At 43.6% G+C, this 24,456-nt stretch overlaps 1 protein-coding gene across 5 annotated transcripts in view; it reads right to left on the bottom strand.

Annotated features, from left to right (window-relative positions):
• Window positions 1-16,120: 16,120 nt before the first annotated feature.
• The window catches only part of GPATCH2L (G-patch domain containing 2 like), a 43,175-nt gene continuing 34,839 nt past the window's right edge, over window positions 16,121-24,456 (bottom strand). For 4 of the 5 annotated variants that reach the window (XM_077323298.1, XM_077323295.1, XM_077323296.1 and 1 more), the window contains one exon: window positions 16,121-22,480. In XM_077323298.1, the coding sequence (XP_077179413.1) occupies window positions 22,407-22,480 (74 nt within the window). In that variant the 3' untranslated portion in view covers window positions 16,121-22,406. The remainder of the gene's footprint in view (window positions 22,481-24,456) is intronic. The other variant, XM_077323297.1, reaches the window with a different exon arrangement.

Here is a 24,456-nt window from a genome sequence, read left to right as displayed (position 1 = left end):
ATAGAGAAAGCTTGTGTATATCTCCTGTCTGCTCCAGCTATGCTCTTGTTCTGACAGTTATGGGTTCTCAGGATGCCAATTTCCAGACTCCCTAAATTTTCCCCTTATGAAAGGCCCAGAAGCTCAACCTCCCACTACAATCAGGGGGAAATGAGGAGGTAGAATGGACTAGACCAGGGGTAGTCAAACTACGGCCCTCCAGATGTCCATGGACTACAATTCCCATGAGCCCATGCCAGCATTTGCCAGCACAGTTTGACTACCCCTGGACTAGACCATGTTTTGAAATGTCATTACATGCATAATTCTCTGTAAGTAGTAAACTAGCACCGCATGTGAATGTTAAAATAGCAGTTTTCTCCGTGAGGTGCTAGTTTTGTTGTCTTGTTTCTGTTGCAGGGCATTTTAACATAAGGGAATATTAGTGTGACATCCCTATATGCAGAGTGATGTGGTACAACCCAGCCTGTTGCCTGAGAAGACAACTCCTACTATATTCTGCTGTGCATAGGACCAATTTAAATATGATGCCGGTGAGGCCCACATCTTCTCTGTGCAGCTTCCCATTAGCCCAGGGTCTCATTTTAATTATGCTGCTATGGATGCTTAGTTTTCAGGGCAAGCAGATTGGGAGGAGCACTGGTGCCAGCTGTAACATCTGAGCTCAGCTTTTGTTTTCTGATCCTGTTACCAGGTATAAAGCGTGAGTGTGATATCCCAGGTGCTTGCCATTTACCCCCTGCAGACTCTTGCCCCTAGCTCAGGCTTTCTCAACATTTTTACACATTTTCAAGATTCAAGAAACCCCAGAAGTGGCGCGATCGTGCAGAATATGATTGGGAAGAATAGCTGTGTACACACCCACCTTCGGCCCTCCCCTTCCCACCCCCTCCAGGCCCACCATTGACTATTTTGGGCGGGGGGAAGGAGATCATATATGGTCATATCACCCAATAAATGTTTAACAAATTTGGAAAATATATAGAAAATTAATTAACTCCCACCCATTCGGGAAACCCTTCCAGGGCTGCCAAGAAACCCTGCCCTAGCTCCTCTTGCCTCCCGGCACTGTGGAAATGGAAGAAGAAGAGTTGGTTTTTATACCCTGCTTTTCCCTACCCAAAGGAGTCTCAAAGCAGCTTACAATCGTCTTCCCTTCCTCTCCCCACAACAGACACCCTGTGAGGTACCCTGCTGAGAGAGCTCTGAAAGAACTGGCTGGCCGAGGGTCACCCAGCTGGCTGCATGTGAAGGAGCAGGGATTCACACTGAGCTGTCCAGATTGGAGGTCGCCACCCTTAATTGCAACATCAAGCTGGTTCTCTTGGGGGACGGGAGGGAGTTGTCACTGACATGTTATGATGTTGCTTCCAGGAAAAGCCCTGAATTGACACCACTCCTCTCTAGATATCATATTATGTCTTTGGTAATTCCTAGAGTGGTGTGATGTCACTACCAGGTATTTCTCTGAGGTGATGTAACACAGGTCAGAGAGTGCCCACCACACACTTCCTGTCTTCTGCATATTTCCCCCACCACCACCCCCAACCTTCTACAAGTGGCCAGAAGGGAAAGTCAAAGGGCTTTTTTGGCATTATGACCTTGAGTAACAAGAACACTAGATGGTAGGTGAATTTCCTCCAGGCCAGGCTAGATTCTGGAGATTTTTACAGGGGGGGATCACTTGGGCATGAAGTTGGGGTCACTGTTGTTGTGTGTCCTGCATAGTACAGGGGGTTGGACTAGATGACCCCAGAGATCCCTTCCAACTAAGATTCTATGATCCAGGATCATCCAAACACGTAGCTGTTTTTTGCTTTGTTTTTTTGCTCTAGAGCTCTGACCTGCTAACGAAACATGACTAGTCACTTTGCATGACCTGCAGCTCAGTTTAAATGGGATGCTGAGCCTGTTCACGGAGAAGTGTTTTGCCTCCCCAGATCTGTATATGTACGCAGGAAGCTGCCTTATACAAAGTCAGACCATTGATGTATCAAGTTGGTATCGTCCACTTTGACTGGTAATGGGTCTCCGGAGTCTTCAGTTACATCACCTACTACTTGATCCTCATGTACAGACAGCTCTAAAGGATAGGTCTATCAGAGTCTACTAGCCCTGTGAATAAAGGAAACCTCCAAGTTCAGAGGCATCATCATCAGAAGACTACAGTCTCTATGCCCTGTTGCTGGCCCTCCAGAAGAACTTGTTGGGGACCTTGTGAATCAGAATGCTGGACTAGATGGACCACTGGGCTGATCCTTCTTATGCCGGGGATTGAAACAAGGACTTTCTACATGCAAAGCAGATCCTCTACCATCATGTCATAACCCCGCTTCAGCTGAAATTGGCCACACAGGCCAAGTCACAAAGCCTTAAGAAGTTCAAATAATATGTGGTTAGATTATAGGAGTCTTCTTGTAGTCGCTATCTGAAAAGTCTGCATCTGATTTAATAAAATGCAGACTGCTAGACATGGACTTACAAGAACTTAGCAGTAAAGCTAGAAATAGCTGCTCCCCAATGAGCTTGGGGATCTCACCAAGTTCTCAGTCCCTAGCTGCATATTTTTATCATTTAATCATCCCACAACAACATAGAGCTTTTACGCCAGTTAGAACTAATGCTCTAATTTCTGCCATGTTACATAGGAGATTTCAACAAATCCCATCTTCAGTTAGGTTTTTCCTTTGTGGACAATGCTGTGCAGAATCAATTGCATATGCTTTTTTTCATTGTCCATTTTATTTTACCATCTGAGCCAAACTTCTTAACCTGCTGCTTTGTAAAAGAGGGCAGCATTCTGATGAATTTAAGATTCGGTTTCTTTGAGATCTCAGAATCCTGTTTTAATTTCATCAAGCTTTTACAACTTGCAAGGAGGTGTCGTGAATGTACTCTATCACTCTCTATGACAGTGGTTCTCAACCTTTCTAATGCCGCAACCCTTTAATACAGTTCCTCATACTATGGGGACCCCCAGCCATAAAATTATGCAAGTGTTCTTTCACAGAAATGGTGTGAAGATCCATTGTTCATGATTATATATCAATTGGTTTTTCCCCGGGGTTTCTCAGTTCAGTTCTGCCTCTTGTCCCACCATGCCAATCTTGCTCTTTCCACTGCTCCAGAAAGACAAACACTATCTTGATCTACCCCGCAAGGCTGTTGTGTGGGTAGCGCCCCCCTGGCCAAGCTGCTTGCCCTGCCGTGACCCCTGTGAAAGGGTCATTCGACCCCCAAAGGGGTCCCGACCCCCAGGTTGAGAACCACTGCTCTATGATATCTGCTTTTGTCTACCTTGTTGGTACTGCAGGGGGACCTTCTGCATATTGCTCCCTCATAATGTACCTCGTCTATGTATGCCAGTAAAGGCTTTATTGTTATTGTTATTGGTGGTTAGATTAATTTAGAAGAATCTACCCAGGAGGAGGCAGAAAACCCAGACATTCCATCAAGAGGCAGCTTGTGGGTCAAAGCGTGCCTAGGTTTAGAAGAAACAACAGTACCCTTTAAGACAGACAGCCATTTCTACAGAACCCCCTAAATTCCCAGATTCTAATCAAGCCGGTTTTTATGCGCTTGAAGTCAAATACAGGTTATGTGAATCAAAGGGCATGTCAGCAAGACAGCAGTTTTTATGGCAAACAATAAAATGTGGCAGAGTGGCTCTTAGATTCATACACAGCCTGTTTTAGTGTTAGTTTAGCATCTCTGGCTAGATGCAAATAAATGGCAGACTGGTGGTAGCATTCTTTGGATTAAGCACCACTATGAAACTTGGAGTTGGCTTCCATGTTTACCTCTTTAAAAAGCATCACAAACATAGAAGTCTCTAATTGTCTGTAAGAAAATCTTGATGTTCAAGTCCCACCCCTCCTGACCTCAAACCTCAACTTTCCCAGGGTAGGGAAGGGACTTCAGTGGGGTAACGCGCCATAGAGTCTATTAAATCCATGGGTTCAGAGGTGGACATGAACACTGGAAGCAATTGGAGCTCTCTGTTGTGACCCCAGCATGGTACAAGAAGAACTGAACTGAACAGACCGACCTCCCAAAATATCCCAACTTATATACACAAGCAGACAGTGGATCTTTTCACCAGTGCACACGATTGGTCAGCTTCAGTTTAACTGACTGGATCAAGCAGAGGGGAGCTAGCGGCATGTTGGTCAACTACATAGTAAGCTGTGATCCTGCCTCAGACCTCAAGCTCAGACCTCTGTGGGTTTACAGGCACAACAGAGCTCACCCTCCAAAGCAGCCAGGAGAACAGTCGTAACAACGGCAGATCTTCAGGCCCCACCTGGAGGTTGGCAAACCTAGCTGCCTGTCTGCTTCTGGGCACTATTTGCTGGTTCTTTTTACACCCAAAGTACTTGATGGACCTCCCTCTCCCCTACTCTCTACCCTGCCAGCCAAGATGCTTCTCGCAAGGCCTCCTGTGTGTGGCCCGTTTTCAGAAGTGAGGTGGCAATCAACAAGAGACAGGGAGCTTTTTTTTTCAGCTGTGGCAGCTTGCCCGTAGAACACCCTTCTCCTTGACACCTGCCAGTTATCCTACTCTAGACAGAAGGCCAAAATATTTATTTTTATGTAGGCTTTTATTAGTTGCTTCATTAATTAAAGTGTTGATCTTTCAACATCATATTTATGGACTGCTTCTAGCCTGGACTTGCTTTAGGATGCTTTGGGCTGATCCTGCGTTGAGCAGGGGGTTGGACTAGATGGCCTGTATGGCCCCTTCCAACTCTATGATTCTATGACTGTTTTTTAAGATTCCTTTTAAGTTGTCCTGTGTTTGGTGCTGTTTTTCTGGATGGGTTTTTAATTTTTTAATCTTTTGTATGGCTTTATATTAAGAGCCTCTTGTGGCGCAGAGTGGTAAGGCAGCAGACGTGCAGTCTGAAAGCTTTACCCATGAGGCTGGGTGTTCAATCCCAGCAGCCGGCTCAAAGTTGACTTAGCCTTCCATCCTTCCGAGGTCAGTAAAATGAGTACCCAGCTTGCTGGGGGGTAAACGGTAATGACTGGGGAAGGCACTGGCAAGGCCACCCTGTATTGAGTCTGCCATGAAAATGCTAGAGGGCGTCACCCCAAGGGTCCGACATGACCCGGTGCTTGCACAAATTATACCTTAATCTTTACCTTTACCTTTACTTTTATGGCTTTATATACTAATCATGTTTTATTTTGTAAGCTGCCTCCCCATCCCCACTGCCCCTGCACTCCCCTGGAAAGGCACCACTGAGAACTGGGGGGGGGGCATCAAGAATGACATGGGGTATGGTGCACCTGGGGAGGGAGCAGATGAAACTGGAGAGAGGATGGAAACACATGTACACACATCCTTGGGTAAACACCAGTGTCTTTGACTCCTGCAAGGGACTTCCTGGAGCCAGCCTACGTGACGAAGACCAGCTGATCAGCCCCACCGGAGAAACGACTGAAATTTGTCCTGCCTGTTTCTTTCTATATTATTATTATTATTATTATTATTATTATTATTATTATTATTATTATTATTATTATTATTATTATTATATGGTTACTGGGAAATTGACTTTATCAGGCTCAAGACATGATTGTTCATAAGCAAGACTCATTTGGGTAGCGTACCGTGGCTCATTTCCTTGGTGGCCGTGATGAAGGCAGAAAGGCAGGGTATAAATTTTGTGAATAAATAAAACGCTATGGCGTTTTTGTCATTCTTCTTCTCCGAGTCATGTTCAGTCTTGCTCCTCTACCCAATTTCCAAGAAGAGGTTTACCTTGGCCGGGACTGCTCTCTGCAAATAAGCCGGAACGTTTTCTTGGAGAAAAGGAGAGCCGTTTTGCCAAACAACACTGTGGCGTGCATACAGAATCCCATTTCCATAAGCACCTTTGTCGTGAGTGAGGCAGCAACCTTGACCAGTCACTTTGGAGCCCAGTTATATCCATAATGATACTGTCTCCACCTTTCCCTTCCCCTTCAGCATGAAAGATGAGTGGCTGCATGGAACGAGTCCCCGAGCTGTGATGGGAATCCGTCTCGCTTGGCTGCAAAAAATATATATATCCTGGTATAGCTGTGATGAATCCTTTCATTATTCATCTGCAATTGCCCCGCTGTTACCATTGCTTTCTGCTTTCTCTGCCATTCTCTCCTTTTTTATATAAATAAAAATGGGGGGAAAGCTTAATGACAAATGCTGACAATGATTGCCTTTTAAACAGCCAGACCAGAATGGGAGGAAGAAGAGCGATTATGGAAGGGGCTGGAAACAAGGACTGGAAGGATGAGAAAAAAATAAAAACAGGGCTGGCAAAAGCCAGCCCCTAATTTCTTCCCCAAGCTACAGGAACTGGAAACAGAAAAGGGCGTTTTTCCTGGGAGCAGGATTTAGCTCAGTAACCAGTGGTGGATTTCCTCTCCACATCAGAGGCACTTGAACAAATTTACCTGCTCCATCCTGGTATTTAAACAGCAGTGACTCACACAAAAAGGGGCACCATTTCCCTAATCCTGAGAAATGTCCCACGTAGTACGAGATGGGTATCAAGCGGTGGTGGAAATTCACATGGCCCTTTACATGATGGCAGCCTTAACAATACAGCAAGAATATAAAGATCTTCCTGTTGAATTGGTCCAAGCATCTGAGATCACAAAGGAGAGAGGGCACAGATGTAAACGTACTTAACCTGCCACCACCAGGGAGGAGTCATCGCTCAGTGGCAGAGAAATCGCTTTGCATGCAGAAGGTTCCCGTTTCAATTTCTGCTTCAGAAAAGGGATCCTTTGTAGCATATATTTCTCTATTGAAAACATTTCTTCCCCATCTTCTCTCCTTGGACCCAATGAAGCAATATTGTGGAAGACGTTTCTCTGCATAACACCCTGGAGAGCTACAACCAATCTGACTAGACAACAGTGAAGCAGATGTTCCAATAGTTCAGTATAAGACAGATTCATATATATAATTGTATTTTTGTGCACTTCCTTCTTCATTCTTTACATCTCATTTGTTCATAAAGAATGAAAGCAGCAGTTCTCAGTCGGTGGTACATATACCACCTGTGTGATTATGAATCTGCTCTAGTAAGATTCATAAAGAAACCATTGACCCACTGCTGGAAGGTTACCCTGGTCAATTAAATAAAATCAAACTTGAATATCTTCTGTCTGATAAGACCATCAAACTAGGTGGCTAAATTTTGTGCCCAGGTCTGCAGATTCAAGAAAAATGTGGAATTTTGTAAGTCAAAGAAGTCACCTTACACCAGGATCAGTAGACATTTTAAAGGTTTTATATGTTTTATCTTTGTTATTTTGATTTAATTACTCAAACAGCTGATTGTCCATCAATGTTTTTTGTCCATATTTACTTTTGACTGAGACTGTCCTTTACTATACAAGATACTCTTTCTCTATAGTGTATTGTGTTTGGTCAAAGACCGCAATAAATATTTGACTTGAATTTGCTCACCTCCCTTCTCCATGTGTCCACCTGCAAGTCTTCTACCAATCTATGGCTACTAGTCATGATGCACATCTACTTCCTCCAGGATTAGAGGCACTACGCCATACCTTCTCTCTCTTGCCCGAGGTGTAGTCATCCTGCTTGTGCACTTCCTAGAGGTAGCTGGTTGGCCACTGCGTGAACAGAATGCTGAATGAGATGAGCCTTTGGTCTGATCCAGCAGGACTCATCTTATGTTCTTAACCCTACTTGCCATGGATTACCCATCTGTGACCTTTTGGCGTGCTAGTAACAACTCTGGACATTTGGTATTTTTCCTAATCCCCTATTCCCCCTGCCCATCAGCTAGTATCTCCCATGTGCCATCCCCTACTGACCTTACCTGCCAAGGATTATCCACTATGCTTCTGAAACTGGTAAGCCCACAACATTTACTGTAAATGATAAATGTACCAACAGAATGTCTGTTAACGTGGAAAAGTGGAGTTTTTGTTTCCATCAAGGTAGCATGCAGGCTTTTTAACCAGAGTGATTCACCAATGCAGGTACGCAATACATGTAAGGGTGTAATACATGAAAGGTTGAGAACCACTGATCTAGAACATCCATAGGGACAGTGGTAGAGAATCTAAACATGCTGGGGGAAGACAGGAGCAAGGCCAGTTCACCTAATCAGCCGCTTAGGAGACCAAACTGGCTGAGGCCAGTGATAGCCAAAGCCAGACGCAAAGGCACTAGTGCACTGGAGATTTCCATTCAGTCCAACTAGCCTCAGCATAAAAGGACAGTACTTGGGTTGGCAGCCTTCTTGGACTCACTACTTTATTCTAATGACCACGTTCAGGTAGAACTACTCCATAACATAACGACTGCTTTTATGTGGCTTGATCAGTTTTGGAGGCTAATTTCTTCCAAGAAGAATTGGTTCTGCCCTGGCTTTGTTTAAACCAGGGTTCTCCACTGATTTGAGTTGGATTTTTTAAATAATGGAATTAAGAAGTACACGCAGAGTGGTAATGATTTCGTAAGAGCCTTATCTGGTCTTGCCCCTCTAGGATTATGCATTTGCAAAACTTAACTACAGCTACTGCAGATGATTCTTCCATGATGCCCTCCCCCTCTCCATGAGATCTCCACCGGGCCATCCATCGCTGTGGTGGTTTGCTGGCACTCAAAGCTCCCCTTGGTACACTGGTAGATTGTGGGAGTCGGTGATTGTTTGCCACTGGGGGTATTTTTTGATGGGGTTGTATTTTATGTTTTTATTATTTGTGGCCTGCAGCAAGACAGCTGGGAGCGGTGGGGAATCAATCGAATAATAAATCAAATAAATAAATGACTATTTCTGATTGCAATGTGGATTCTCCTAGTACTACACGCACCACACTGTGTCTTGCTGTGGCTCACTTATGGGCCTTAGTGTACGTAGATCATGGTTTATCAACTTTCATTCCGTGAGCACTGCTCTCCAATGGAGGGGCACTGCACAAAGGGATTCCAAGATACAGAGCAACCTTGTTCTAGTGTTTTAGAAAGTCATTTCAACTTTGTAAAGTTACATACTAATAAGCCCTTGGTATCAAAGAAAACTCTCAGCCGGGGACTGTACACTAGAAGAAGCTGTCGTGGCAGCCAGCACTAACAGCTCTCAAATACTTGACTCCTGAGCCCCAGAACTTTCCACAAAAGGGGAAATTTGCTAGCAGGCAGTTTGTGACCAATTAACTTGTGGAACACACTTTGTAAGTTGGAATATCTATCTGCAGGAGGAATAGCCCCGGCCTCCAGACAGTAAGCCCCCATCTGTTCCACTAAATGAAGAAACATGACAAGCCTTTTACACAGCAGGCTCTCCAGGAAGTTACATTGATTATTCCAAGTTAATGCTTCCACCTTCTATCACAGGGAAATGGGGAAAGGGAATGGCAAGAGGCGGTATCCGGTGCCAAGGGGGGGAAATCCATTTGCTTAATTTGTATATCTTCACTCACAGCAAGTCCTTCCCGGAGCTGCAGTGCAAACAAAACAGGCATCAGCTAACTCGTGTCAACTTTCATCCTCAAGTCTGGCTTAGCAGGTGGCAACCACCTCTGAGCCCAAGCCCAGATTCAGTAAGCAACCTAAATTAGTTCCTATACATTTACGCCAGTGATTCGCAAACTTCAGCCCACAAAGGACCCCCTATTTTGATAAAATGTTGTTATAGATCCACAACATTCCCCTATTTTTAACATTTTCATTTATAGTTTGCCTTCCTCACTGGGAGCCAAAGTGGATTATAAATAGATTTAAAAATTCAGTCAATCAGTAAGCAAATTACTAAATTTGCTAACATCCAAATCTAACAGCAAAGATTCCTAGGAAGAAAACAACAAAAAATGCAATTCTGCTGGGGGGGGGGGGGACAGGGGACCAAAACTACACATAAACATATCTGTTTAAGGCAAGATGACAATCTAAGTAGTATGTCACATCCTGGTCTGCCAGTTTTGAAAGTGCTCACAGCAAGCTGTGTGTGCGCCATGGATGCTTCTGTCCTCAAAACCGTACAGCGAGTTACTTATCAGCTTTAAAAATAAGTTTCAACAAACTTTTTTTTTTATCTGCACAGGTCAGGACTCAGATCGTAGGTGATTCTATAGAGTTATAACTCAAGATCTTGATCCATCTCACTTTTTGACTGGAAAGGACTTTGCACTGGAAATAGCAAAGTCCTTATGTGTTAATCAGTGTCTCTGTTTCTGAACACAGCTCCAGAACGTGGATCAAAAGATCCACATAATAGGGACCATGTACAGAGAAGGCGGATTTTTGTATCAAACTTGTGGAAACCCCTAAAAAAAGTGAGGGGAACATGAACATTAAAGTGGAAAGAGATGATCTGACAATATATTGTTGCCATTATCAGGGTTGACTAGCAATCTCTGTAAGCAACATGGCTGTGTGCAGCAGGAGGACAGGAGGTTGCAATGGGGGGGGGAGCAGGGAGACTGCAGCAGCAACAGAAAAATGAGGTGGGTTAAGAAGGAGGGAATAAAAAGGAAGACACACTGACAACAAGGCAAAAGGGGTGGGAGGGAATGCCTTCTCCAAGCCTTTTGCTATACCACCTAGCCAGTGGAGTCTGGGTCTAAGATACTTTCCCCCAAAACCAACCTCCTATCTGCTAGCCTGTAGTAGCAGCTGTGGGAATGGCTCAGAGCATGGCATGCAGACAACTTTTCATTCTGTATCCTGCATGTTTGCTATCCAAGGCATTACTTTGGAAAGCTCATTCTTCAATTTCCAAATTGTTCTCTGCCACTGCTGAAAACTACTATAGCCAAAGGGTAATTAGATAAGGTGCAAATACAAAACCCCAGCAGCAGACCTGTACATAACAAACCAGAAAGGCACACAGAAAACTATTTCCCACAAAATGCTTATCAAAAAAAAATTGTGAGCTTACCCATCACTAATCTACTCACACTGACATAACCTGCTATTACACTAATGCAGCCATTCTCAAGGGGGTCATATGACTCCCTGGGAGGCCCTGGACGAGATCTAGGGAGAATATGGACCCAAGGATCCTGGAAGCTCATTAACAAAACCTCAGGCAGATTCACACACTGCAAATATCGTATATGTAGTATCCTCATTTGTTGTAGCGTAAGAACTGACTCTTACATAATCCATAGCTATACTTTCCAATATCAGTTTCAATGGGGAAAGGGTTGCTGAGGTTTTATTTGTACATCAAAAATACAAAACATCTGTTAACCTTCAACAATTTATGAAAATGGCAAAGCCATATCCCCCCCTGCCCCCCCCCCCGATTCGGAAGAGCACTGATTGATTCTTAGCATATAAAACTGTACCACTGAGCATATTTAGGGAGCTTCCTTCGAGTAAAATAGCAAATATGCCCAATGCTTCAGAAATGAGCTGTGAACTGCTATGCCATGTGCCACTTTTGCATATTATTTTTACCATCTGAAGTGGGAGGGGGGTGAAAATAGGAACAAATATTGTAGTAAACAAGAGCATATTCGTTGGATGGCAGTAAACCCAGATTTTGTTGTTATGTGCGAAGTCGTGTCCGACCCATCGCAACCCCATGGACAATGATCCTCCAGGCCTTCCTGTCCTCTACCATTCCCCGGAGTCCATTTAAGTTTGCACCTACTGCTTCAGTGACTCCATCCATCCACCTCATTCTCTGTCGTCCCCTTCTTCTTTTGCCCTCGATCGCTCCCAGCATTAGGCAATCGCTCCAGGGAGTCCTTCCTTCTCATGAGGTGGCCGAAATATTTGAGTTTCATCTTCAGGATCTGGCCTTCTAAAGAGCAGTCAGGGCTGATCTCCTCTAGGACTGACCGGTTTGTTCGCCTTGCAGTCCAAGGGACTCGCAAGAGTCTTCTCCAGCACCAGAGTTCAAAAGCCTCAATTCTTTGACGCTCGGCCTTCCTTATGGTCCAACTTTCGCAGCCATACATTGCAACTGGGAAGACCATAGCCTTGACTAAACGCACTTTTGTTGGCAGGGTGATGTCTCTGCTTTTTAGGATGCTGTCTAGATTTGCCATAGCTTTCCTCCCCAGGAGCAAGCGTCTTATAATTTCTTTGCTGCAGTCCCCATCTGCAGTGATCTTGGAGCCCAGGAAAATAAAATCTGTCACTATCTCCATTTCTTCCCCTTCTATTTGCCAGGAATTGAGAGGGCCGGATGCCATGATCTTTGTTTTCTTGATGTTGAGTTTCAAGCCAACTTTTACACTCTCCTCCTTCACCCGCATCAACAGGCTCTTTAGTTCCTCTTCACTTTCTGCCATTAGAGTGGTATCATCTGCATATCTGAGGTTGTTGATATTTCTCCCTGCAATCTTGATCCCAATTTGTGACTCCTCTAATCCCGCATTTCTCATGATGTGCTCTGCATACAAGTTAAATAGGCAAGGCGACAGTATACAGCCTTGCCGAACTCCTTTCTCAATTTTGAACCAGTCAGTGATTCCATGTTCAGTTCTCACTGTTGCTTCTTGACCTGCATATAAATTTCTCAAGAGACAAATAAGATGCTCTGGTACTCCCATCTCTTTAAGAACTTGCCACAATTTGTTGTGCTCCACACAATCAAAGGCTTTAGCATAGTCAATGAAGCAGAAGTAGATGTTCTTCTGGTACTCCCTAGCTTTCTCCATGATCCAGCGTATGTTGGCAATTTGATCTCTAGTTCCTCTGCCTCTTCGAAATCCTGCCTGTACTTCTGGAAGTTCTCGGTCCACATATTGCTGGAGCCTAGCTTGTAGGATTTTGAGCATAACTTTGCTAGCATGAGAAATTAGTGCAATGGTGCGGTAGTTTGAACATTCTTTGGCATTGCCCTTCTTTGGGATTGGAATGTAAACTGACCTTTTCCAATCCTGTGGCCATTGTTGAGTTTTCCAAATTTGCTGGCATATTGAGTGTAGCACTTTTACTGCATCGTCCTTTAAGATTTTGAATAGTTCAACTGGAATGCTGTCACCACCACTAGCTTTATTGTTGCTCAGACTTCCTAAGGCCCATTTGACTTCACATTCCAGGATGTCTGGCTCCAGGTCAGTAACTACCCCATTGTGGTCATCAGGGATGTTAAGCTCGCTCTTGTATAGTTCTTCTGTATAATTTTGCCACCTTTGTTTAATCTCTTCTGCTTCTGTGAGGTCCCTACCATTTTGGTCCCTTATCATACCTACCTTTGCATGAAACGTTCTCTTCATATCTCCAATTTTCTTGAAAAGATCTCTGGTCCTCCCCATTCTATTGTTTTCTTCTATTTGTTTGCACTGTTCATTTAAGAAGGCATTCTTATCTCTTCTAGCTTTTCTCTGGAATTCTGCATTCAATTTGGTGTATCTTTCTCTTTCTCCCTTGCCTTTCACTTCCCTTCTCTCCTTAGCTATTTGTAAAGCTTCCTCAGACAGCCATTTTGATTTCTTGCATTTCTTTTTCTTTGGGATGGTTTTAGTTGCTACCTCTTGTACAATGTTGCGAACCTCCGTCCATAGTTCTTCAGGCACTCTGTCTATCAGATCTAATTCCTTAAATCTATTTGTCACCTCCACTGTGTATTCGTCGGGGATATGATTTAGTTCATACCTGAGTGGCCTAGTGCTTTTCCCTACTTTCTTCAATTTAAGCCTAAATTTTGCAACAAGAAGCTCATGATCTGAACCACAATCAGCTCCTGGTCTTGTTTTTATTGACTGGATAGAACTTTTCCATCTTTGGCTGCAGAGCACATAGTCAATCTGATTTCTGTGTTGACCGTCTGGTGATGTCCATGTATAGAGTCGTCTCTTGGGTTGCTGGAAAAGAGTGTTTGCTATGACCATTGTATTCTCTTGACAAAATTCTACCAGCCTGTGCCCTGCTTCATTTTGTACTCCAAGGCCAAACTTGCCTGTTATCCCAGTTATCTTTTGGCTTCCTACTTTAGCATTCCAATCCCCCATGATGATAAGCACATCGTTTTTGGGCGTTGCTTCTAGAAGGTGTTGTAGGGCTTCATAGAACTGATCAACTTCATCCTCTTCAGCAGCAGTGGTTGGGGCATAGACCTGGATCACTGTGATGTTGAATGGTTTGCCTTGGATTCGAACTGAGATCATTCTGTCATTTTGGAGATTGTATCCCAAGACTGCTTTTCTTACTCTCTTATTGATTATGAAGGCTACTCCATTTCTTCTGCGAGATTCTTGTCCACAGTAGTATACCTGATGGTTATCTGAATTAAATTCACCCATTCCTGTCCATTTTAGTTCACTGATTCCTAAAATGTCGATGTTCAGTCTTGTCATTTCTTGTTTAACCACGTTCAGCTTGCCTTGATTCATGGATCTGACGTTCCAGGTTCCTATGGAATAAAAATCTTTACAGCATCGGACTGTCTTTTCGCCACCAGTTACTTCCACAACTGAGCGTCCTTTCGGCTTTGGCCCAGCCGCTTCATTCATTCTGGCACTACTCGTACTAGCCGTCTGCTCATCCCCAGTAGCATATTGGACACCTTCCGACCTGAGGGGCTCATCTTCCAGCGTCATATCGTTATGCCTATTGGAACTGTCCATAGAGTTTTCATGGCAAAGATACTGGAGTGGTTTGCCATTTCCTTCTCCAGTGGATCACCTTTTGTCAGAGCTCTCAGCTATGACCTGTCCGTCTTGGGTGGCCCTGCACGGCATAGCTCATAGCTTCACTGAACTACGCAAGCCCCCTTGCCACAACAAGGCAGCGATCCTTGAAGGGGGAAACCCAGATTAGCCCAAGTTTATCAGAGTTTAGAACCTAACAGAGTCAGCCATGATAAGTATCTGCATGAGAGACCACTGAGAAACAGTAAGCAGCACAGGAAGGCAATGGCAAACTACCTCTGCTCATCTCTTGCCTTGAACACCCCATGGGGAAGCTTCATGGGGTCACCATAAATCTTGAGGGGAAATAAATCAATTGCAATGTGCTGGCCCTTCATTGGACAGAAGCAGTCTCCTAAAGTCCATAGTACCTACATATATCATAGTACCTACATTTAACACTCGCAACAGTGCATTATAATGAAAATTATAGTGTACTAATTGTGAACAAAATGTGTTACATTTAAACACTGAATATATCTCTGGAAATGCGTTGGCTATTTCGCAGCATAAACAGAAATTATGTAATTCCATAAGATTTTTCTTACATAAAAATCTTACATTTTGAGTGAAGAGAGCCTTAGTCTTACAAACTATTTTGCTCATTCCAAAAGTGAAAATATAGCAAAGGTAAGCTGTTGTTTTTTCCCCCAGTGCTCCCCAAAACTTCCAATTATTCTGTTGGGAAAGAAAATGGAAAAAAATCCTCAGGAAAAAAAACCTTTTCCCAAAACTTTTCCAATCTTTTCTTGTATCTTCAAGATTTATAACTAGGAAGCTCTTTTTTCAATTCCATGATATTTGGGATTTAGATAAATCTTTATTTGCTTAATCTCCACCCCAACTCCTCAAATATGGTGATAACAACTGGCTATTTTGCAAATGGACTTGCAAATATATACTTGGAAGCTGGAACATATACTAAGAATACTCTAGTCTAGTCCCTGTGTGTAACTTGAAAACACACCTGAGTTTACAGCCATGGCATAGATTACTATTTCATAGGCAGATGAAGGTGTGTTAGGCATGGTGTGAGGAGAGCTAGGTAGAGCTGAGAAGTTCTAGGGAAATTCTACAAGATGAAGAGGAGTAGGTTTTTATACCTTACTTTTCTCTACCCTAAGAAATCTCAAAGCAACTTACAAGCACATTCCTCCAGACCCAGAGGTGGTGCTTGGGCAGAAAAGAATTTGGAGAGGGAGGTCAGAGGGACTGTGATGCCATAGAGTTCAAAGCTGATACTTCCTCCAGTGAGATTGATTTCTGTAACCTGAATTGTAGTTGTCAAAGTTCTAGGAAAGTGTCAGGCTCCACCTTGAGGTTGGTAACCCTTACAAGAAGTTGAATGTCTTCTTCCCCAGTCAACAGAGGCTATGCCAGTCCATGTTCTGCATACTTCTTAAGCCCCAAAGGTATATTTTCCCATACATTGATGTCACAGTACAACTCCTTCCAGAAGATAGCATGTGAGCACAGAAATAAATAAAACAAATCCACTCCACAGTTAGCAGAAAACTTTTATTTAACATATGAAGCACGCTGCTTTCTAAACAATATTTAAAAAATAAAATTCCAGAGTCACAACACAGCATATAACACTTGCCTCAGAAGGAGACTGCAATGCTCTCAAGAGTCCACGGTCAACACTTGACTGACTTGCAAGAGGCTTGCATGTGGAGACAGGAAAAGCCTTGCAAAGATTATGAGGAGTTAAACTCTTGTGGAAGTGTTCGTTACAATTACTGGTGTGGCACAGGGTTCCTCAAACATCAGAGTTGCCCATGCGCAGAATAGCTGCCACTTTTGAGTAAAGTTCCACAACATTTACAGATAGGATCAGCTGTATGGATTTCAGAGAAGATGAGCTTAGAAATAGTTCACAAACAGGCCTAAGATCCGCAGGAGTGGCCGACTTGTACCATACTACTTCAGACTGTAAGCAGTACCTCACATAACAAGCATCCTTCCATACAGAAAGCTCCTGCATCACATAATATTAGCATGTCCAGAAGAACAATTGTGCAGCTTCTATCTGCAAGGCAAGTGTAGCAGTCTAACACAGTAATTAAACAAGAGCCTGGGAGCCTGTCAGGGACTATCACAAAAAATGCTGACAAGACAGATCTTTAACACTGTGAATTAGAAAATCTGCTTTTCTCCATGCCTTCATTAAAAAAAAAATTGTTTGTAACATCTAGTCTGAAGAAGAGGTCCAATGAGTTCAAAAGCTTGAACAATGTTTTGTGTCATTTGGGTTGGCCCTAATGAAAGGTATTAGCGTGGCTTTTGTTTCTTGTTCAGGAAGAACACCAGCCTAGTCTCTTTCTTCCTGACATGCTAGTTTTTGATGCTAAAAGAATTCTTTGTATGGAAGAGCATTCAGTCATTAGAGCTACATTCCTCCTCCTCCCCCCTTGAAGCAGCTCAATCCAGACTCAGGAATGCCCCCTCAGTGAAGGCAGAACTACATGCCTTATGATGTCATTCTGGGCGTATTTCCCCAGACAATGTAGCTTTAGCAAGAAGCAGCAGGGGCTGCACTTAAAACACCAGGGGAGGTAAAGGGGCTATTTCATTTTCTCCCTGCACCATTCTTCTTTCAAACCCCAACACCCTGAATGATGATTTTATACCTGCTGGGGAAAATATTTGGGCACCTGAATCCGCCCCCTTCCCCAGCATAAGGAAGAGCAGCGGGGGGGGGGGGGAGATTTTTGGCAGAAAAGAGTGCAAGGAGGAAACATTAAATAGCCCCTCGCCAACCTGCACCAGTCTCGATACTAAATGTCAACCACTGCAACTACGTGGTTTTATAAAAGGAAAAAACGACACATTAGACATAGTTCCAGACTGAGATCTTAACACAAGCTGCTGCCTAAATCTAAGACATAGCCCAGCCATCTGCAATCATGATATGACTATTGCAATATTACATACATATTGAAATAAACACAGTGAGGAAAAGATTGCAAATGCAAAACCCCACATTGATACCTGCAAAAAACAAAATCCTTTGAGATTACTGAGCAAGAGCACCTTGGCACCTTGACCCTTCATCTATGTGGAAATGCTTGATTTCTGCGTAAAAAAACACTTGTAGTATTTTCTTGATTTTTCTACTTGAAAGGATGAACGTCAATGAATCTTTGGAGAAAAATATATACTCAAACACTGCTAACTGGGTTTGTCCCCCAGGTAGCATGCTACGGTTTATAAAATAAATGTTTGGCAGCAGTACACATAGAAAGGGCCGGGGGGGGGGGGGCCCACAGCTAAGGTCATCTGTAGGAGGTTTGAAGGGCGCCAAGCACTGTATTCACATTACACAATCCTCATGGCTCTACGTGTAATGGGTTTCAGGTACCCCACATGTGTGCAATCCACATAGTAGTGCACTGCCTTTGGCAAACTGTTTCACAGGTAGTAGTTCACCAAGTGGATAGCTCTCACATGAAGGGTTGTCTATGTTACTGGAAAACACTGTATGCAACAACTGAAAAATGTATGCCATGGACACCAGCCCCCAGACCAGAACAACAAGAACTGAGCACCACATGGGAGCAGCCACCACATGCAGACAGATTCAAATAACCAGATTATGAGAGGAATAGTATTGTCTTGATGATTTCCTCAGATTTCTATTTCAACTTGTTGATCAGGTGGGAGGATAAAGAGAAGGTCACAGCAACAAACTGTGGGCATAGAAGAGATGTCACAAAACTGCCACAAATGAGCCACCACAAATCTGGATGTCAGCACATGCCCCCAAAATTCATTCAACTGGGCTCATATTGACTGTATGCAGATGTTACCATGCCAGATAAGTAGACAAGACGGGCAGTATTTTGGTACACAAGCTATTGGGCATCTGAAAATCCTCCATCCCGCCAACATGGCATTTAAATCAAGGCAAAAAAAAAAAACCCTCCACATTTGTGCAGAAATTTTTCACTCTGCTCCAGGAAGCTCTGCACATATAGCAACCTTCTACATCAATGATCAATGCAGATACATAACTGTATGTGCACTTTCATGCGCTTCTCAGTATTTATCCAGGATCCACTGAAATGGCTGTGCATTTTGCTTTGATGTTGACAAAGATCTGCACCTGCATTTCAGGCTACTCGTTGCTAGTGACTGGTGTGGGATTTCAGCCCGGGAATAGGAGTTAAAGCCAGTTTACATTCTCAGTCTGAAATGATGCCTTTGAAAATACTTTTAGCAATATATGTGATTACGTTCAGGTAATTACAGGATTTCTTCCAGTCAAAACACATGGTATAAAAGTAATAAGCAAAAGGAATATTGAAGTGCATATAATGTAGCTGAGAAAAATCTATACTACTCACAAGGGCACCATTTCTCAGCCGCTATATACAGGGTCCCAGGATCTCCACATTTCTGCCAATACAGACACGGTTTTACAAAACTGGCTATTGCCATCCGCGTCCTCTTAATGACTTTCCTGACTCAACCACATTATCCCTACCCTACTGCTGTCTTGGAAAATAAAAAGGAGTTTTAAAGAAATTGCTTTCAAAACTTCAGTCAAAACAAAATAAGTCTGGACAACCTGTGTTACTTATATCCCAGTCACAAAACTGTGGTCTTCTGTTAAAGACATGTTCTTTTGTGGCAGAATCTGAATTTTAATGTGCGCAAAGTTCACAGGATCTTGCTAAGAAGATTCAGACGCCAAACAAACCTTCATTCGATTTGAAAACTGGACTTGCTGTAGGCCTAGTGATATCAACAGAAATATTGGACATGCTTATGAACAAATCTTTGAAAAGGAAGGGAAACTTTCAAAGAGAAGCTGTAGAGTTATACATTTGTGCCTTTTCCCAGATTCCTTAAAGCAATGTGAAAAGGTTTGTTTCGTATTTTATAGACACCATAAAGAGAAATGCGACTGTTCATCAAAATAAACAACTAGCAAAGCTGCAACTCAGTACCACTTATTAAGCTGATTGACGGGGAGTTTGTCATATGCATCCCTTTGTGCCTACAGCGGATTTCGTACCTACAAAGTAAATTAAAGGAAGAATAATGAACACGTCTCTGGTTACTACCCATTATGCGGCACAGGAGTGCTCAGTGCCATCCACAGCACAGGAAAGGTTGCTCTCGTTCATTCCATGAGGCCTTGCACAGGAGGTTGTCCAGGCAGGAAAGAGGGGACTGTAACCAAAGTGACTAACCTGGGAGCAACCCAAGGGTAGCTCTTCAAGTTCCCTTATAAATCTTCACACAGAACCTAAATAAGTCCTGGACATGCACCCCCAGCAGAGATTTAAGGGACTTTCCACATCAATTTTAAAGCCATTGAAAGCACGGAAAATGTTTACATAATAAAGAATTTATGTCAGGATAGAAGACTGGTGTTAATGGCTCAGGCACAGGCAAGGCATCACTAATGTAACAATACTATTAAGGCATAAGTGAGCTACAATATTTGATAACATGAGTATATCACATGTGATAAAATCCATCATTATAATTGATTGTGGCTTATAGGTTGCCACTGTGACATTTTTTTTACAGTCAATACATTTTCTTATGCCCGTATCATGTTGTCTATTTGTGGGTGTCGTGTTACGGGCCAAAGAAATCAAAACAGCTTTGAAGCAACTCAAACACATTAAGCTGTCATCCACATCTAAGCGGCTTCAATTCGTTTCCCATAATGGGGGCTTCATACAAGGAGCAGTTCAGGTCTGTGGTTCCATTTGCTCCAGCTTTACGCCCTTAAGGTACAAAGGCCGGCCACAGCGGCTAACTGGATGCGGGAATAGATGGACCTTTGGTCTGATCAGCAGGGCTCTCTTCTTCCCTTCTCAGCTGCATACAGCTAATGGGATCCAATCAAAGATCTAATGGTTAACGGCCTACCATTCATCCAGGCACATTTTATGGAACGAAAACCCGAGGGAGGGTTCAAACAGGCCATTCGAGAAGGAAGAGCACTCTGTCATTACTAAGATACAAAGATAGCACATTGCAACAAGATTGGGGGGGGGGGAGGTTCTGGGTATGTAGCTGTCAAGGTTCCTAAAACTCTTTTGAAACTTTGTCCACATGTACTGAAGAATGGGTAGCAATAAAAAGGAAGGCTGCTCATGAAACAGAATAGGCACCACTTCCTAAACCTGTCGATGCAATGCTACTAGAAATGCAGAAGAAAACACAGCAGATCCTTCCCCACGTAGTACTGTCCAGGGAAGACATTATACTGCAGGAAACATCTTAGTTTGAAGAGGATCAATTAAGTGATCCTGCCTGTACAAACGCTGCTTTGAAGCAAGATATTTAAAAGGCTATTTATTAGAACTACAACATGTGGACTTCAGATTAATACCTCAGCAGAGCCTTTGCAGTTCATCTCATTGTCATTCGCTTTAAGGAGTATATATTGCAGAGCTTCCCACATCACGCGACGACCCCGTTTGTGCATTTATGGTTCCTCTGACTTGTGCATCATGAAACACGGGAAAACAAGGCCAACGGGAAAGGAATCCTAGTTAAAATCCATGATTAGGATGGTCCAGTCACACCAGAGGAAAAATCTAGACAGGTAATTGTATATACAGAAAGCCAACAGTCACTCCGGTGGTGGGGGCGGGGGGGGGGCAAAGCCTTGAAATGTGGACCAACAAGTAGCCTTTGAGAATGTTCCCAATGCAAGATTTTGAGCCACCTTGTTCAGATAACGTGCTTTCTCCTCTCCGAACCTCTGTTCTAATCAAAGGTCTCTGCTGGCCTATTTTCAGCTCTTATGCTTGTCAATGACACAGGCTCTACCCCACCCCACCCACCCCCACAAAGCACCACAATTAGAATCTCCCCAGCAGAACACAGAACTCTCTAGAACAGATAATTCAAGAGATTAAGAATTTTGCAGCAAACATCTGAAATATCCAGTAATATTTTATGCACACCTCCAGCTGCTGCTGACAGGTGTTGGGGTTGGAGATTAGTGTGCACTACAGTTAGAAGTCAATTGAAACTGTAGTAGTCTAGCACAAACTGTCACGGGCATAATGGGGGCTGGGTGGTGGCTCTGTAGCACGGTTGGTCCCGCTGGGGGTGATGTGGCACTGCCACGGACAGGTCAACCATCTCCCAACTGCACTCCCAATGCACAGCTTGAAGATCCATGCCTCAGTAGGAGCTGCAGGGCTGACAGAGAAAGTGGATGCAGTACTCCTGGAGGAACTTGGGAGGCAACCTGGGGAAGTTCTAGTGCATGTGGCTAACAGAGGCAATCAGCTGGCATTTGCCACTTCCTCCAATTGTGATCTCATGCCATCCATTCATAAGAAATGATGATACTGTGAACACATCAGATCCGGTGTTACCAATACTTCTTACAGAGCTCTGTCACTTCACACTGTCATGTAGGCAAATAATCATAGTGTTAAAGGAGGCGTTACGATAAATGCTGACTCAGAAACAGGAGGAACACTGAAAATGGGGAAACCCCAGTCATCACTTAAGAGTCTTAGACGTTTTTAAAACATGATTTGAACAACATGTGAGGGCAAACAAATCATTTTCACAGGGGGGAACATTACATTCTAGCATCAAAGAGATGGCTACTGCCAATCAAGGCAGCTGACAAAGATACTGACATACTCTGAAGTCCAACAAGCAGAGACCCAGCTGGTTCTTCAAAGGAAGAGCTGCCTTCATCTCGCTGCAATCAAGACCTTTCTCCTATGGCATTACAAAACAGCTGTCTGCGGTAGTCATGGTACTTTCCTCCAATGAAAGGACTCTGGTCTGTCCAGTCAGTTCTGGTGTCTCTGGAAGTGTGTCACTGGTGGACCAGGGTCCGATGTGTCTATGTGGATGGATAATGCTGCTGGAACATCACAACAAGGAGAGAAGACAGAAGTATCATGAACAGCAATATCACAGGGGGAAAAAATAACTAAAATTCTGCATGCTTGGATTTCATTTCCCAAGCCCGTCCCTGCCATTTTTGCTTATCCCATTTATTTACATGCAGTCAGGGTTACTGTCTTCCAGACAGCTAGAATAGCAACAATAATTGAACAGAGCAGAACTTGTTTTATTTTTATTTTTAAAGGGCCATCCTGAAAGCTGGTCTCTGCTGACAGATGATCTGCTTCCTAGCCTGTGTTTTTGGTGGGAGGAATAACATGAGTGAAAGGGCTCTGCTCAGTATCTTACAAGCATGCTGAATGCACTGTCTTTTTTCTTCAGACCACGGGATGCAGAGGGAAAACATATGCACACATACAATGCCAGATTATTGCAGGATATAAGTGGAACACCAAAAGCCAGATTTAGAAAGATTCCTGGTCCCTTGTCAACATATCCAGGGTTGTGCTTATACAACCCTCAATGAAAAATCAAAATTCTGAGCCAAAGGAACCAAAATTCTGACTAGGCATGTCAAAATCAGCATCTATTTGCTTCTCTGATTCACTTCATTCTGCTCCAAAGATTGTGAAGAGGATGCAATTCCCACCTCCACCGGCAAATAATGAAAGAGAAGTAGAGAAGACAATGAAGTCTGGGGGAAGACATGAGATGCAAGCATGGAGGAGGAGCAAGGTGCGAAGTAGAGCACCCACATTTCAACTCCCATCTACAGTTTGCACAGGAAGTAAGAAGAAATAGCTCCTGTTTCTTGTCAAAAAGTGAAGTGACTATAGCAGAAAGGTGGTGTCCAATCTCAGCAACAGACTATCCTGTGCAAAAATAGAGGAATGCAGCAAGCACTGGGCAAAGGGAGCTGCAAGCAGCCCACTAAACACACATATACCTTTTGCACCTGCCTACGGCATAGGAAAAGGATGAGAGGAGAATTAGTAACACATTTTCCTTGAGTCACTGAGACAGTGTCAGAAAGAACCAGGCAAAAAGACCAGGCCAGAACATGCTGCCTAGCAGTCCAGCTGTGAGGCCCCCAAATCTCTCTCACACACAGCATGGGCCAATATGAACGCCATGCCAATAGGGTCTGAATGCCACCCAGCTTCATAAAAGATGAGAGGTGACAATATGAAACTGAATTCTCAGTAAAACAGCTAGATTCAAGTCCAGTAGCCCCTTACAGACCAACCAGATTTTCAGTGTATAAGCTTTTGAGTCAGTGCTCCTTTCACTGACTAATGCTTATATCTCCCCCCACTGCCAAAAATTTTTTTGTTGGTCTCTGAGTTGCAAAAGGATTTCAGGTCTCACAAAACACTTTCATGCAAGCCATAACTCAGCACCACCACATGGGAATCTGCCCCAGAGAAAATGCAAGTAAAAAAAAAACCAAGGAGGAAAGGCAGTAGCCCCAAGGAGGAAAGGCAGAAGACACGATTTGGAAGTGAGTTCTCAAGCAACCAAAAGGGCCGCAGGGTCGCTCCTTCGCTTCCGGCATTAAATGCAAGCCTGCCTCTTCAGGAGCCTGACCACCACCATCTGAATTCAGTCAAATTCAACAAAACTTTCTGCAGGTGGGAAGGGGGAGGGGCCTATGACAGAGGAAGATTTGTGGCTGCATGTTTAAGGAAGAAGCTAAATTCATCACAATGACAGGGGAGAGTGTTGGCAGAGATTTGAGCTATTTATTCTTTTAGGAGAATCCTATAAAGAATGACACGAGGAAGCCTCTATCTGCAGTCTTGTTCATCACGTTGGTGAGGAGTCCGATAACAGATGTATGCAGTAGCGTGATTTAGTGCTGGGAGCTGGCCCCTGATGTGTATTAATACAGCGGCAAAGCGGAACGAGCCTCTCTTCATCACTCATCTCTATAAAAGAGGTGGAATCCGAGACGGCCCGATGTTAGGCAGAGCAAGCCCATTTGTTCTGCTG

The sequence above is a fragment of the Paroedura picta genome, chromosome 2 (assembly GCF_049243985.1).
Source record: "Paroedura picta isolate Pp20150507F chromosome 2, Ppicta_v3.0, whole genome shotgun sequence".
Lineage (NCBI taxonomy): Eukaryota > Metazoa > Chordata > Lepidosauria > Squamata > Gekkonidae > Paroedura > Paroedura picta.
The sequence above is the reverse complement of the archived record's forward strand: the minus strand, read 5'-3'. Positions and strand labels throughout refer to the sequence as shown.